A 14,533-nucleotide genomic window follows, 5' to 3' on the forward strand; every position below is an offset into this window, starting at 1 on the left:
TTGTCTGGGGTGATGAGCACTGTGCTCATTGGCACTATAGATGTAACACTCATGGCCAAAACTGATGGAAGAGAGGCACGTGAATATAATGTAGTGCCAGAAAGGAGTGGTTAATGGCCCTGTACCACTTTTAAAAGATTGTTCATTCTACATTACAACATTTTATTAAAGCCCTAGTTCACCTTCCTGGATTTCTGTTAGCAAAAGGGAAAAAGGGAGGTTACAGAATTAGTCACACAATTTTCAAAATTAAATTCAGTCGTTCTAGAAAAATCTGGAAAAGTGAGTCACTTGACCCAGAAATCTGTAAATAAAGCATAGAGCTGCTAGCAGAGTGGGAGTTTCTTTCTCTGAATACAGGCATCACCTGAAAATGCGGGCTCTGCCTCTCTAGGTATCCACAGGTCCATCTGCAACCTCAAATCCAATGTTCATCCTGTGGTTACAGATAAATCTTGCACAACAAAATAAACCTTAGGCTGCAATACTTGCACCACACGCAATCTACACCGATTATGCAACTACAGAGAACTCCTAGGTGATGTCTGCGTCAAAACAAGGCGAGTAATTACACTCATACATGATGTATGTAGGAGACCAACGGTGTATATATACAGTGGAGGAAATAATTATTTGACCCCTCACTGATTTTGTAAGTTTGTCCAATGACAAAGAAATGAAAAGTCTCAGATCAGTATCATTTCAATGGTAGGTTTATTTTAACAGTGGCAGATAGCACATCAAAAGGAAAATCGAAAAAATAACCTTAAATAAAAGATAGCAACTGATTTGCATTTCATTGAGTGAAATAAGTTTTTGAACCCTCTAACAATAAAAGACTTAATACTTAGTGGAAAAACCCTTGTTTGCAAGCACAGAGGTCAAACGTTTCTTGTAATTGATGACCAAGTTTGCACACATTTTAGGAGGAATGTTGGTCCACTCCTCTTTGCAGATCATCTCTAAATCCCTAAGGTTTCGAGGCTGTCTCTGTGCAACTCTGAGCTTGAGCTCCCTCCATAGGTTTTCTATTGGATTAAGGTCCGGAGACTGACTAGGCCACTCCATGACCTTAATGTGCTTCTTCTTGAGCCACTCCTTTGTTGCCTTTGCTGTATGTTTTGGGTCATTGTCGTGCTGGAACACCCATCCACGACCCATTTTCAGTTTCCTGGCAGAGGGAAGGAGGTTGTCGTTCAGGATTTCACGATACATGGCTCCATCCATTTTCCCGTTAATGCGATTAAGTTGTCCTGTGCCCTTAGCAGAAAAACACCCATGCTTGACGGTGGGGACGGTGTTTTGGGGGTTATAGGCAGCATTTTTCTTCCTCCAAACACAGCGAGTTAAGTTAATGCCAAAGAGCTCTATTTTGGTCTCATCAGACCACAGCACCTTCTCCCAGTCACTCACAGAATCATTCAGGTGTTCATTGGCAAACTTCAGACTGGCCTGCACATGTGCCTTCTTGAGCAGGGGACCTTGCGAGCTCTGCAGGATTTTAATCCATTGCGGTGTAATGTGTTTCCAATGGTTTTCTTGGTGACGGTGGTCCCTGCTAATTTGAGGTCATTCACTAACTCCTCCCGTGTAGTTCTAGGATGCTTTTTCACCTTTCTCAGAACCATTGACACCCCACGAGGTGAGATCTTGCGTGGAGCCCCAGAGCGAGGTCGATTGATGGTCATTTTGTGCTCCTTCCATTTTCGAACAATCGCACCAACAGTTGTCACCTTCTCTCCCAGCTTCTTGCTAATGGTTTTGTAGCCCATTCCAGCCTTGTGCAGGTCTACAATTTTGTCTCTGACATCCTTGGACGGCTCTTTGGTCTTTCCCATGTTGGAGAGTTTGGAGTCTGCTTGATTGATTGATTCTGTGGACAGGTGTCTTTTATACAGGTGACTAGTTAAGAAAGGTGTCCTTAATGAGGGTGACTAATTGAGTAGAAGTGTCTAACCACTCTGTGGGAGCCAGAACTCTTAATGGTTGGTAGGGGTTCAAAAACTTATTTCACTTAATGAAATGCAAATCAGTTGCTATCTTTTATTTAAGGTTATTTTTTCGATTTTCCTTTTGATGTGCTATCTGCCACTGTTAAAATAAACCTACCATTGAAATGATACTGTTCTGAGACTTTTCATTTCTTTCTCATTGGACAAACTTACAAAATCAGTGAAGGGTCAAATAATTATTTCCTCCACTATATATATATATATATATATATATATATATATATATATATATATATATATATATATATATATATATATATATATATATATATATATATATATATATATAGAGATATATATATATATATATATATATATATATATATAGATAGATAGATAGATAGATAGATAGATAGATAGATAGATAGAGAGAGAGAGAGATACACACACACATAGATATAGATATATATATATATATATATATATATATATATATATATATATATATATATGTATACACTGGTTGCTCCCCCTTATCCTACCATCTGGTGCCATCTACCGTATTTCGCGCCGTATAAGACGCTCCGGAATATAAGACGCACCCAGGTTTAGAGGGCAAAAACCAGGGGGAAAAAAAGATATACTAATCCTGGTGTGTCCATGTTCCAGGAGCATCTTATAATGGTGTCCCCTTCTGTCCCCAGAAGTCCCCTTCTGTCCTCTTTGACCTCCTGTGTGTCCCCTTCTGACCCAGGTGTCCCCTGTGTATCCCCAGGTGTCTTCTGTCGCTGGGTGTCCCCCTTCCCCTTCTGCCCACTGTGTGGCTGCTCTGTCCAGCTTCTGTCCCCAGGTGTCCCCTGTTGTGTTGTGTTCTTCTTTGACTGCCCCCCCCCCCCCCCCACACACACACACACTCCTGACCCCTGTGTAGCCTCTGTCCAGCCCCCTTGTCTGTATGATCTCCTTGCGTATTACATGTCCCCCTTCCTCCCCTCCCTGTGTGGTCTCTCTGTCTCTGCATTAATGTCCCCCCTTCTGTTACCTGTGTGGCCGCTCTGACAAGCCCCGTATTATGTGTCTCAGCTCATGCATATAAAGTATTTCATTGCGTCCTGTGTGGCCGCTTTGTCCTGCCCCCGTCGGAAGTCCCGTATTATGTGTCTCAGCCCATGCATATAAAGTATTAACTTGCATCCTGCGTGGCCGCTTTGTCCCCCCCTCCCCTGTCGGTGTCTCCCCGTGCCTGTTAAAAGTAACGCCAGACAGCGTAGCTTACTGCATCCATGCTGCTTTGGGATCGCCGATGTCCTCACTTCTCTCTCTAGTGACCGGCGCTTGTGGAGATGATTGTCTGGCGTTACTTTTAACAGGCACGGGGTGGCACCGACAGGGGAGGGGGACAAAGCGGCCACGCGGGACGCAAGTTAATACTTTATACGCATGAGGTGAGACAAATAATACAGGGCTTCCGACGGGGGCGGGACAAAGCGGCCACGCGGGGCGCAAGGAAATACTTTATACGCATGAGCTACTACGGGGCTTGTCAGAGCGGCCACACAAGTAACAGAAGGGGGGACACGACACACCATAGTGACAGACATGCGGCTGGGATTATGCAGGGAATCCCCGATGATGCGGCGGGTCGGCGGTTTGTAACGGCGGGCGATCGGAACTCGGGGATTCCTTGCCTTTGCCGTATAAGACGCAGTGACTTTTTCTCCCCATTTTTTGGGGAGAAAAAGTGCGTCTTATACGGCGGAAAATAGGGTAATTCCTACCCTAAATGCAAGAATTTGGCCTGCTGCACCTCTGAATAGTGTCACATATACACCTATTATAGCAAAACAGTGTTCAATAAACAGCACTTCCCAATCCACTCATATACAGTCACTTGAAACCAACAGCCAAGTCCTGAGTTTTCTTCCTTTTTTTTATGATGATTGTGGGTTGCTGAGGAGCATTTGTAGGAAGACAGCAAGAAGCTGCTCAATGAGAGTGTCTATCTCTTTTCAAGGCATACTGTGAAGGGGACTGATGTGAAGCTGCCTGTGGCGTGATTAGTCTGAGAGACTTTTTAAAGTGAACCAGAGACGAATCACCCTCATGTATTTCCCATATACATCAGCGGGAACATTAGAGAAAACACCTACCCTGCTCTTTGTTTCATGCTTTACTGCTCAGCCTGCTTATCAGCCCTGATAAAATCCCCGACTGAACTCTCAGTCTGGCTTTGCTCAGGAATCATTATAGCCGAGTCTGTCTTCTCTGATGTCTTTTCAAGCCCAAGCCTGGCCCCCTTCTGGCTTTGCTTCCTGTTCTGTATATTTGCAGCATCACAGAGAGTTGTGATGAGATGGGAGGAGCTGCTAATATAAGGGTATATTGAAACACTTTTTTTTTATCTAGATTTGTTAGTCATAAGAGGTTTTTAGATTTCATTATGCACACAGCCCACTAAATAATATGCTTTTCTGATGAACTGTGTTTTGCATGGAGTTTTAGTAAAAGAAAACACAAAAAAGACACACCAGAGCGGCAAATATACCAGGTATAGTATTTATTTTGTAAAATCTATCGGGGGATATGTTTATTTTGTGCCAAAGCATTCATCTCTGGTTTCCTTTAAAGAGAAACTCCGACCAAGAATCCTAATCAGTAGCTGATACCCCCTTTTACATGACATGAGAAATCTATTCCTTTTCACAAACAGACCATCAGGGGGCGCTGTATGACTGATATTGTGGTGAAACCCCTCCCACAAGAAACTCTTGAGTACATACTCCTGGTGGTTTCCTGTCTGTGAACCTTGCTGCCTTGTGGGCAATAGCGGTTTACAGCTGTTTCCAACTGCCAAAAACCATGCAGCAGCTACATCACCTGCCAACAGTAAAAATGTCACCATGTAATAAATGTCAGAATGTAAATCAGGGATTTAAAAGATTTTACAATGGGCAAACACTGACTAAATCATTTATACATAATTATTGTAAAAATGAAGCACTTTTTTATTACATTATTTTCACTGGAGTTCCTCTTTAACCACTTGAGGACCACAGTCTTTCTATCCCTTAAGGACCAGAGCCTTTTTTTCCATTCAGACCACTGCAGATTTAACGGTTTATTGCTCGGTTATACAACCTACTATCTAAATGAATTTTACCTCCTTTTCTTGTCACTAATTCAGCTTTCTTTTGGTGCTATTTGATTTCTGCAGCGATTTTTAGTTTTTATTATATTCATCAAAAAAGACATGAATTTTGTCAAAAAAAATGATTTTTTTTTTGCTTTCTGTGATAAAATTTGTCAAAGTAAAATTTCTGTATACATTTTTGTCCAAATGTATTGTGCTACATGTCTTTGATAAAAAAAAAAAAAAACATTCAGTGTATATTTATTGGTTTGGGTAAAAGTTATAGCGTTTACAAACTATGGTGCAAAAAGTGAATTTTCCCATTTTGAAGCATCTCCGACTTTTCTGAGCACCTGTCATGTTTCATGAGGTGCTAAAATTCCAGGATAGTATAAATACCCCCCAAATGACCCCATTTTGGAAAGAAGACATCCCAAAGTATTCATTGAGAGGCATAGTGAGTTCATAGAAGATTTTATTTTCTGTCACAAGTTAGCGGAAAATGACACTTTGAGACAAAAAAAAAAAAAAAAGTTTCCATCTCTTCTAACTTGTGACAACAAAAAAAATGAAATCTGCCACGGACTCACCATGCCCCTCTCTGAATACCTTGAAGTGTCTACTTTCCAAAATGGGGTCATTTGTGGGGTGTGTTTACTGTCCTGGCAATTTGGGGGGTGCTAAATTGTAAGCACCGCTGTAAAGCCTAAAGGTGCTCATTGGACTTTGGGCCCCTTAGCGCAGTTAGGCTGCAAAAAAGTGCCACACATGTGGTATTGCCGTACTCAGGAGAAGTAGTATAATGTGTTTTGGGGTGTATTTTTACACATACCCATGCTGGGTGGGAGAAATATCTCTGTAAACCACAATGTTTTGATTTTTTTACACACAATTGTCCATTTACAGAGAGATTTCTCCCACCCAGCATGGGTATGTGTAAAAATACACCCCAAAACACATTATACTACTTATCCTGAGTAAAGCGATACCACATGTGTGGCACTTTTTTGCACCCTAACTGCGCTAAGGGGTCCAAAGTCCAATGAATACCTTTAGGATTTCACAGGTCGTTTTGAGACATTTGGTTTCAAGACTATGCCTCACGGTTTAGGGCCCCTAAAATGCCAGGGCAGTATAGGAACCCCACAAGTGACCCCATTTTAGAAAGACAACACCACAAGGTATTCTGTTAGGAGTATGGTGAGTTCATAGAAGATTTTTTTTTTTGTCACAAGTTAGCGGAAATTGACACTTTGTGAAAAAAAAAACTAAAATCAAATTCCGCTAACTTGTGAAAAAAAATAAAATCTTCTATGAACTCACCATACCCCTAACGGAATACCTTGGGGTGTCTTCTTTCTAAAATGGGGTCACTTGTGGGGTTCCTATACTGCCCTGGCATTTTAGGGGCCCTAAACCGTGAGGAGTAATCTTGAAACCTAATTTCTCAAAATGACCTGTGAAATCCTAAAGGTACTCATTGGACTTTGGGTCCCTTAGCGCAGTTAGGGTGCAAAAAAGTGCCACATGTGGTATCGCTGTACTCAGGATAAGTAGTATAATGTGTTTTGGGGTGTATTTTTACACATACCCATGCTGGGTGGGAGAAATATCTCAGTAAATGACAATTTATTTATTTTTTGTCCATTTACAGAGAGATTTCTCCCACCCAGCATGGGTATGTGTAAAAATACACCACAAAACACATTATACTACTTCTCTGAGTATGGCGATACCACATGTGTGGCACTTTTTTGCACCCTAACTTCGCTAAGGGGCCCAACATCCTATGAGTACCTTTAGGATTTGACAGGTCATTTTGAGGCATTTGGTTTCTAGACTACTCCTCACGGTTTAGGGCCCCTAAAATGCCAGGGCAGTATAGGAACCCCACAAGTGACCCCATTTTAGAAAGAAGACACCCCAAGGTATTCTGTTAGTAGTATGGTGAGTTTATAGAAGATTTTATTTTTTGTCACAAATTAACGGAATTTTTTTTTTTTTCACAAAGTGTCATTTTTCACTAACTTGTGACAAAAAAAAAAATAAAAACTTCTATGAACTCACCATACTACTAACGGAATACCTTGGGGTGTCTTCTTTCTAAAATGGGGTCACTTGTGGGGTTCCTACACTGCCCTGGCATTTTAAGGGCCCTAAACCGTGAGATGTAGTCTGGAAACCAAATGCCTCAAAATGACTATTCAGGGGTAAAGGCATCTGCAAATTTTGATGACAGGTGGTCTATGAGGGGGCGAATTTTGTGAAACCGGTCATAAGCAGGTTGGCCTCTTAGATGACAGGTTGTATTGGGCCTGGATAGGAGTGCTGGGGGGGGGGGGGGGGGGGTGACAGGAGGTGATTGATGGGTGTCTCAGGGGGTGATTAGAGGGGAAAATAGATGCAATCAATGCACTGGGGAGGTGATCGGAAGGGGGTGTGAGGGGGATCTGAGGGTTTGGCCGAGTGATCAGGAGTCCACACGGGGCAAATTAGGGCCTGATCTGATGGGTAGGTGTGCTAGGGGGGGGTGACAGGTGGTGATTGATGGGTGTCTCAAGGTGTGATTAGAGGGGGGAATAGATGCAAGCAATGCACTGGCGAGGTGATCAGGGCTGGGGTCTGAGGGCGTTCTGAGGGTGTGGGCGGGTGATTGGGTGCCCGCAAGGGGCAGATTAGGGTCTGATCTGATAGGTAACAGTGACAGGTGGTGACAGGGGGTGATTGATGGGTAATTAGTGGATGTTTAGAGGAGCGAACAGATGTAAACAATGCACTTGGGAGGTGATCGGACGTCGGGTCTGCGGGCGATCTGATGGTGTGGATGGGTGATCAGATTGCCCGCAAGGGGCAGGTTAGGGGCTGATTGATGGGTGGCAGTGACAGGGGGTGATTGACAGGTGATCAGTGGGTTATTACAGGGAAGAACAGATGTAAATAATGCACTGGCGAATTGATAAGGGGGGGGGGGGTGTGAGAGCAATCTGAGTGTGTAGGGTCTAATCTGATGGGTAACAGTGACAGGTGGTGATAGGGGGTGATTGATGGGTAATTAGTGGGTGTTTAGAGGAGAGAACAGATGTAAACAATGCACTTGGGAGGTGATCTGACGTCGGGTCTGCGGGTGATCAGATGGTGTGGGTGATCAGATTGCCCACAAGGGGCAGGTTAGGGGCTGATTGATGGGTGACAGGGGGTGACTGACAGGTGATCAGTGGGTTATTACAGGGGGGATAGATGCATGCAGTACACGGAGGGGGGGGGGGGGGGGTCTGGGGAGAATCTGAAGGGTGGGGGGGTGATCAGGAGCCTGCAGGGGGCAGTTAGGACCTAAACAAAAAAAATAGCGTTGACAGATAGTGACAGGGAGTGATTGATGGGTGATTAGGGGAGTGATTGGGTGTAAACAGGGGTCTGAGGGGTGGGCAGGGGGGGTCTGAGGGGTGCTGTGGGCGATCAGAGGGAAGGGGGGGGCAGGATCAGTGTGTTTGGTGCAGACTAGGGTGGCTGCAGCCTGCCCTGGTGGTCCCTCGGACACTGGAACCACCAGGGCAGGAGGCAGCCTGTATAATACACTTTGTATACATTACAAAGTGTATTATGCACTTTGTATGCGGCGATCGTGGGGTTAACAACCCGCCGGCGCTTCCGAACGGCCGGCGGGTTGTCGTTGCTGGTGGGCGAAGCCAGTTGCCAGGGGAAGCGCGCGTCACCAGTGACGCGATCGCTCCCCCGGCATGCCGAAAGGACGCAACGCCGATTGGCATTGGCTGTGGGCGGTCGGCAAGTGGTTAAAGTGAACCATGCCCGACTGTAATTAGCGCTATTGCGGGCCGCAACGCGTACAAAAATACGCGTAGCCGCATTACGAACGCATAGATATGCGGCAACGCGTATTATACGTGTTGCGGCCCGCAATAGCGCTAATTACAGTTGGGAATGCGGAAAAAGCTACGCGTGGCCAGTCCTGACGGTTCTGTCGGCAAAAACGAAACTAGCTGGCAGCGGGGGACCAGAGGATTAGTGAGTGGCTGCGAGGGCACAGGATTGCTGCAGGGGGCTGGTAGAAGCCCCAGGTGAGTAAAACTCATTTTTTTTTCCTGGCTTAAGTGTCCCTGTAAGTACTGTGTGCGATCTTTAGGTTGGGGCAGAATAAGGGCAAGGCGAGCGCGCCACTTCGGGCAGTTTGTCTGCATGAGATCACATGGTGAAGGCTGGTGATCAATTAAAAACAACAGGTGTCCTACATAGCTGGAATTATTTTTCCCCTGGTGACAGTACTGGATAAAAGTTGCAAAACAGACTATACTATGGTCTATCTTACTGTTTTTCTTTTCTGATTTGGAGGTATTTTGAGAACATACCAAGACCGGATTAAAAAAAAAGGCAGAAAACGCAGGACTTGGGCTGTTGGTTTCAAATGACTGTATATGAGAGGAGTGGAAAGTGCTCTCCATTGAACACTTAGTAGTTTCAAGCTACTTCAAAAAATTCCAGAAAATTAAGAGCTTCTCTGTATAGTGGCAAGATGCATTAAAGGAGCAGGTTGGAGAAACCTTTTACTAGTTCACAAAAAAATAAATATATACTAAACATAGAAAATAAAAACAAAATAAAATATAGAAGTAAGTAAAACATTTCTCTCTGTTGCCTAACAAAGCATATGACAAGATATCCACCAGATCTGGTAAGCTTTCAGTACATCCTTTTGCCATTATTCAATCTTTCAAAAACATGGCGTCTGGTCAAATCCCCTTTTTATCACAGAATTATTTTCAAATAATGGAGATGAATATATAGAATATACAAAAAGTCACAAATCCGTTACCTTTTCATCTGTTGTAGGAGTTTTGTTGCAGCTGTTATCCAAGTTTGTTGACTGTGGTAGGCCATCAGTGCTCTGAGACTTAAAATGTTCCTGATATTCCACATAAAAGGAAGACTCTGCATTATCAATATGATGAGGAGATTCCTTTCTTATATTTGCCTCATTAGTATTTGTAACAACTAAATGAACATTGGATGTTTCGATATCAGGATTAGCATATTCAGGTTTATGGACAGCCAAGTCCTCATGTTTCTCCTTTAGCTTGAATTCCTGCAAGTCCCTGCTCTCTGCAGTCTGTATTCCACTTTCACACGTAGAATATGCTTGTCCATGCTGAGTAGAGTCCATAAAGGAAACTGATGAGCTTTGATTCTCAGTGGGCTCCGAATGTTCTGAGTGTACATCATTTTGATCAGAGGGTTCTGCTGATGGACTCATAGTTAAGGCATCTGATGGTGAAAGTTCTGCATAATCAACAGTCTTACATGTAACATGTCTATGCTCTTGCAATTCTAACTCCGCTGCAGCCTGAGGCTTCTCCTCAGCATTTAAAGGCACCCTTGTGTCACTCGTATATCTGGGGGAGACGGCAGAGTCAGAGATTTCAGCATAGTCATAATTTTCAGAAACTGTTGACCTTGCATCGTCATGTAACATAGGAAACTGTTTTTCTGAGCCATCTGACTCTTGTACTTCTTCTGCACCAGAAAAATATTTGAAATATTTGTGCTCAATCTCCCTGTAGCTTACCTAAAATCAGACATAAGGGGAATCCATTATTTAGCATGTGTATTGAGTAGAAGCATTTCAATGTTTGTCAGCAGGTTCTGTACTACATCATTCTCCTGTACTGATAAGTCACATATTTATTATGCAATACACAGTGGAACATGTATAACAGTGTATTCAAGTTTACATACCTGGTCTCCCTTGTAAATCAAAGAAGCAAATTTGGAGTATGTGCAGAAAGCAGGAAATATCAAATGGGTGGCACAATTTCAGCAGCGTTGGAAAAGGAACTTTTCTACATTTTGCTTCTAGGTCAAACAGTTCAGTCCACAATGGAAACAACAAGACAGCAAATAAAGTGTCCGCCTCTGCCGCCACAAGTCATTTCATTAACAGATGCCTTTATTTTTTAATGGAGAGATGGGGCTAGGCATGTAAAGAGTAAAAAAACACTATCTTTCCCTACAAATATATATTGTGACTTAAAATAGATTCTTATATCAGTCCATTAATCTCTGAAGAACCATCTTTGATCAGTCCTCATGAAATTCTAGCCTTAAGGTCCGTACACACGCCGGACTGGAGGCAACGACTGGTCCGTCGTCACTTCCCGCTGGGTGGGCGTTCCAGCGACAGTCCGGCGTGTGTACACTCTGTCGGAGGACTGACACGGCTGTTTCTGAACGATCCGCCGGGCGGATCGCTCAGAAACAGCCGTATCAGTCTGCAGACAGACTGTACACACGCCGGACTGTCGCTGGAACGCCCACCCAGCGGGAGGTGACGACGGACCAGTCGTTGCCTCCAGTCCGGCGTGTGTACGGACCTTTACCATTGTTTCAGACGGAAATTTCTTAAACATGTTAGTGTTGTTCTTTAAAGCTGTAGTAAGCAATCAAATGATACTGCTATGCTTATCTCTAATCATAGTTTAGTATGCTTTTAATTACCAGTTAGGGCACTGAACTGTGCTATTATATCAAAACCAAATGTTTGATAATTCTATATCAGTTAGCTCACTTTGAAGAATCATTGTATAATCTTCCACGTATAAGATATTTACCAATCACCTTTATTAACATTTTTTTTTCTTTTAAATCCTCTCCAACTTACACAAAATTACTAAAGAGGTCCCCAACATTTTGTTTTTACTCCTAAGAGCATGTGGTCTAGACAACATTCTTTGAAGAATTGGTCCCCCTTCACTTGCTTGCCCTTTGAAATTTCTAAGGAGGGGTCGGGAATGGTGCCAACCTTTTGATGACACTCACCTGCCCTCTGCAATGCCTTTTGAGAATCTGCGTGACCATGCTGGCACACCTACCAGCTCCACTAGGCCCTATGACAGAGAGGTTTAGCCCAGATCACCAGTGCATATTACCCAGTAAGGCTCCCAAATAGCGAGAGAGATTTGGCAGTGCACATTACTGGGAAAGACAGCCCTGTTATCACAGGACTATCTGCTCTATGACAAATATAAAGGTGTTCAAGAGAAACCGTAACCAAGATTTGAACTTCATCCCAATCAGTAGCAGATACCCCCTTTCCCATGAGAAATCTATTCCTTTTCTTAAACGGATCATCAGGGGACTCTGTATCGCTGATTTTGTGGTGAAACACCTCCCACAGTGCGATGCCAGCGCCTCACAGCTCTGAGGTCCTAACATCACACTGTGGGAGTCTTGTTGCATTGTGGGAAATAGCAGCTGTTTCCAGCTGACAAAAAAGCAAGCAGCATCTCCTTACAGTGGCATCACCTGCCAGCAGTAAAAATGTCACCATATGATAAATGTCTGAATGTAAATCAGGGAGAGGAAAGGCTTTTACAAAGGGCAAACACTGACTAAATCCTTTATACATAATTCTTGTAATAATTAAGCACTTTTTTTTTATTACATTATGTTCACCGGCGTTCCTCTTTAACCTATAGTCCACAAAGGATCGGCCCCACACGATCTATGTATTTCAAATAGCTCTTAAACTTTTATTGCATAGTAAAAGATTGACAGGCAGCGACAGCCCGCTGTTTTGGCCTGAGAGGCCTTTATCAAGTTGCCAAGAAGTGTCAAATGCCATTTGACACTTCTTGGCAACTTGATAAAGGCCTCTCAGGCCGAAACAGCGGGCTGTCGCTGCCTGTCAATCTTTTACTATGCAATAAAAGTTTAAGAGCTATTTGAAATACATAGATCGTGTGGTGCCGATCCTTTGTGGACTATAGATTGCTTTGACCCTTTGGTACAAGGGTGAGGATCTGGGCACACATCCCTTTACCTTTGAGCATTAAGTGGGTGCTCCTGGATACATGCTTTCACTTCCTCTTTAACCTTACTTTTAAAGAGAATCTGAAGCCAAATTAAAATTGGCTTTTTAGCTTATATTCAGCAGGGGCATGTTTGCCCATGCTAAAACGCCGCTATCCCGCGGCATAACGAGCGGTCTTTACCCCCCAAATCCCCTCCGTGGTGCCCGAGGAGCGCTTCCGTGTAAGGCCGGGCTATGAGCTGCAGCCCTGCCTCACACGCGTCTGTCAGCGCGTATCTCCGCCTCTCCCCCGCCCCTCAGTCTTCCTTCGCAGAGAGGGGTGGGGGAGAGGCGGAGATACGCACTGACAAACGCGTGTGAGGCAGGGCTGCAGCTCATAGCCCTGCCTCACACGGAAGCTCACAGGGGAAGCAAAATCCACGACTAAGAAAGTCATGGATTTTGCAGGGGGGATTTGGGGGGTAAAGACCCCTCGTTATGCCGCGGGATAGCGGTGTTTTAGCAGGGGGCAAACATGCCCCTGCTGAATATAAGCTAAAAAGCCATTTTTAATCTGGCTTCAGATTCTCTTTAATGGTAGTGACTTCAAGTTATGTGATTTTTTTTTACTGTGTGTGGTATACAGAGGAGCAGTGAGCCTTTGAAACAGTGTTGTGAATGTCAACACTTCACAAAGTTGTTTATGTCATTGATGCCATAATAACATTTATTGTTGGCTACATTTGCTACTAGTTCTGTATTTTCTTCACTCTTATTCATAGTACACATTGAAAAAGTTGACATTACCAAATGGTATGCATAGTTCAGAGAACACATTTGTTAAATTAACTAGGCTTGCATTGCTTGAAATGTCTTTGGAAAGCAAGCCCAGGCCCACAAATGTGAGTCCCTGCACATAGATAGGTATTGTAACTCGGAAGGACTTTTTCCACTGAAAATCACAACGCAGTGTGATGTAATTGTGATTTTTCCATATTTTAATAGGCATCTTATGTGGTTTCATGCGATTTTTTATTTTCAGTGTGCATATCCCCTTACTGATACTCACCTTCCAATGTTTTTTGGCTTCAGCTTTTTGTCATCAGACGGCATTGCATATTACCCCCCAAGTGTCACAATAATCAGGCACCCAAACCATGCACTCTTCACCTATAAAGCCTGAGTGCACAGGGACTAATATAAGGTGTTGTGCGCACTGAATTAAATGGCTTCTCTAATGACAACATAACTTTATTGATGAATTTGTGAAAACGAGTAGGATGAGATAATGTGGGTTGCCACCTACCTGGGGTCTACTGTTACTAGAATGCACCTATCCCTATTTTCCTTTGGCTAGTATCTACTTGTCACGAGTCTTTCTCTATGACGTCACTCCACCCGCAAAAAACGGGGGTCTCAGACATGACACTCAAGTAGGAGAGATAGGAGTCACTTTGTTATAAAAGACAAGACAAAAAAATAAGGTGTATGGTGAGGTGAAGGGATTGCATGCAAGAAATACCCTTTTTGCCAGGATATATTGAAGTCTAGCTTTGGCAAAACAAGTTGCATTACTGGATGTTCTCAGCCATTGCTAGTGGAGAGCTGCTGACCAGTCTCATGGCTGGCTGATTATAGAGGGCAGATGCC

General features: G+C 43.5%; 1 protein-coding gene across 7 annotated transcripts in view; it reads right to left on the reverse strand.

The window, feature by feature from the left end:
- Positions 1-14,533, reverse strand: part of TASOR2 (transcription activation suppressor family member 2) — a 133,384-nt gene that overhangs the window by 36,037 nt on the left and 82,814 nt on the right. For all 7 annotated transcript variants that reach the window (XM_068275978.1, XM_068275981.1, XM_068275979.1 and 4 more), the window contains one exon: positions 9,911-10,660. In XM_068275978.1, coding sequence (XP_068132079.1) covers positions 9,911-10,660 — 750 coding nt within the window. The remainder of the gene's footprint in view (positions 1-9,910; positions 10,661-14,533) is intronic.

The sequence above is a fragment of the Hyperolius riggenbachi genome, chromosome 3 (genome assembly GCF_040937935.1).
Source record: "Hyperolius riggenbachi isolate aHypRig1 chromosome 3, aHypRig1.pri, whole genome shotgun sequence".
NCBI classification, from domain to species: Eukaryota; Metazoa; Chordata; class Amphibia; order Anura; family Hyperoliidae; genus Hyperolius; species Hyperolius riggenbachi.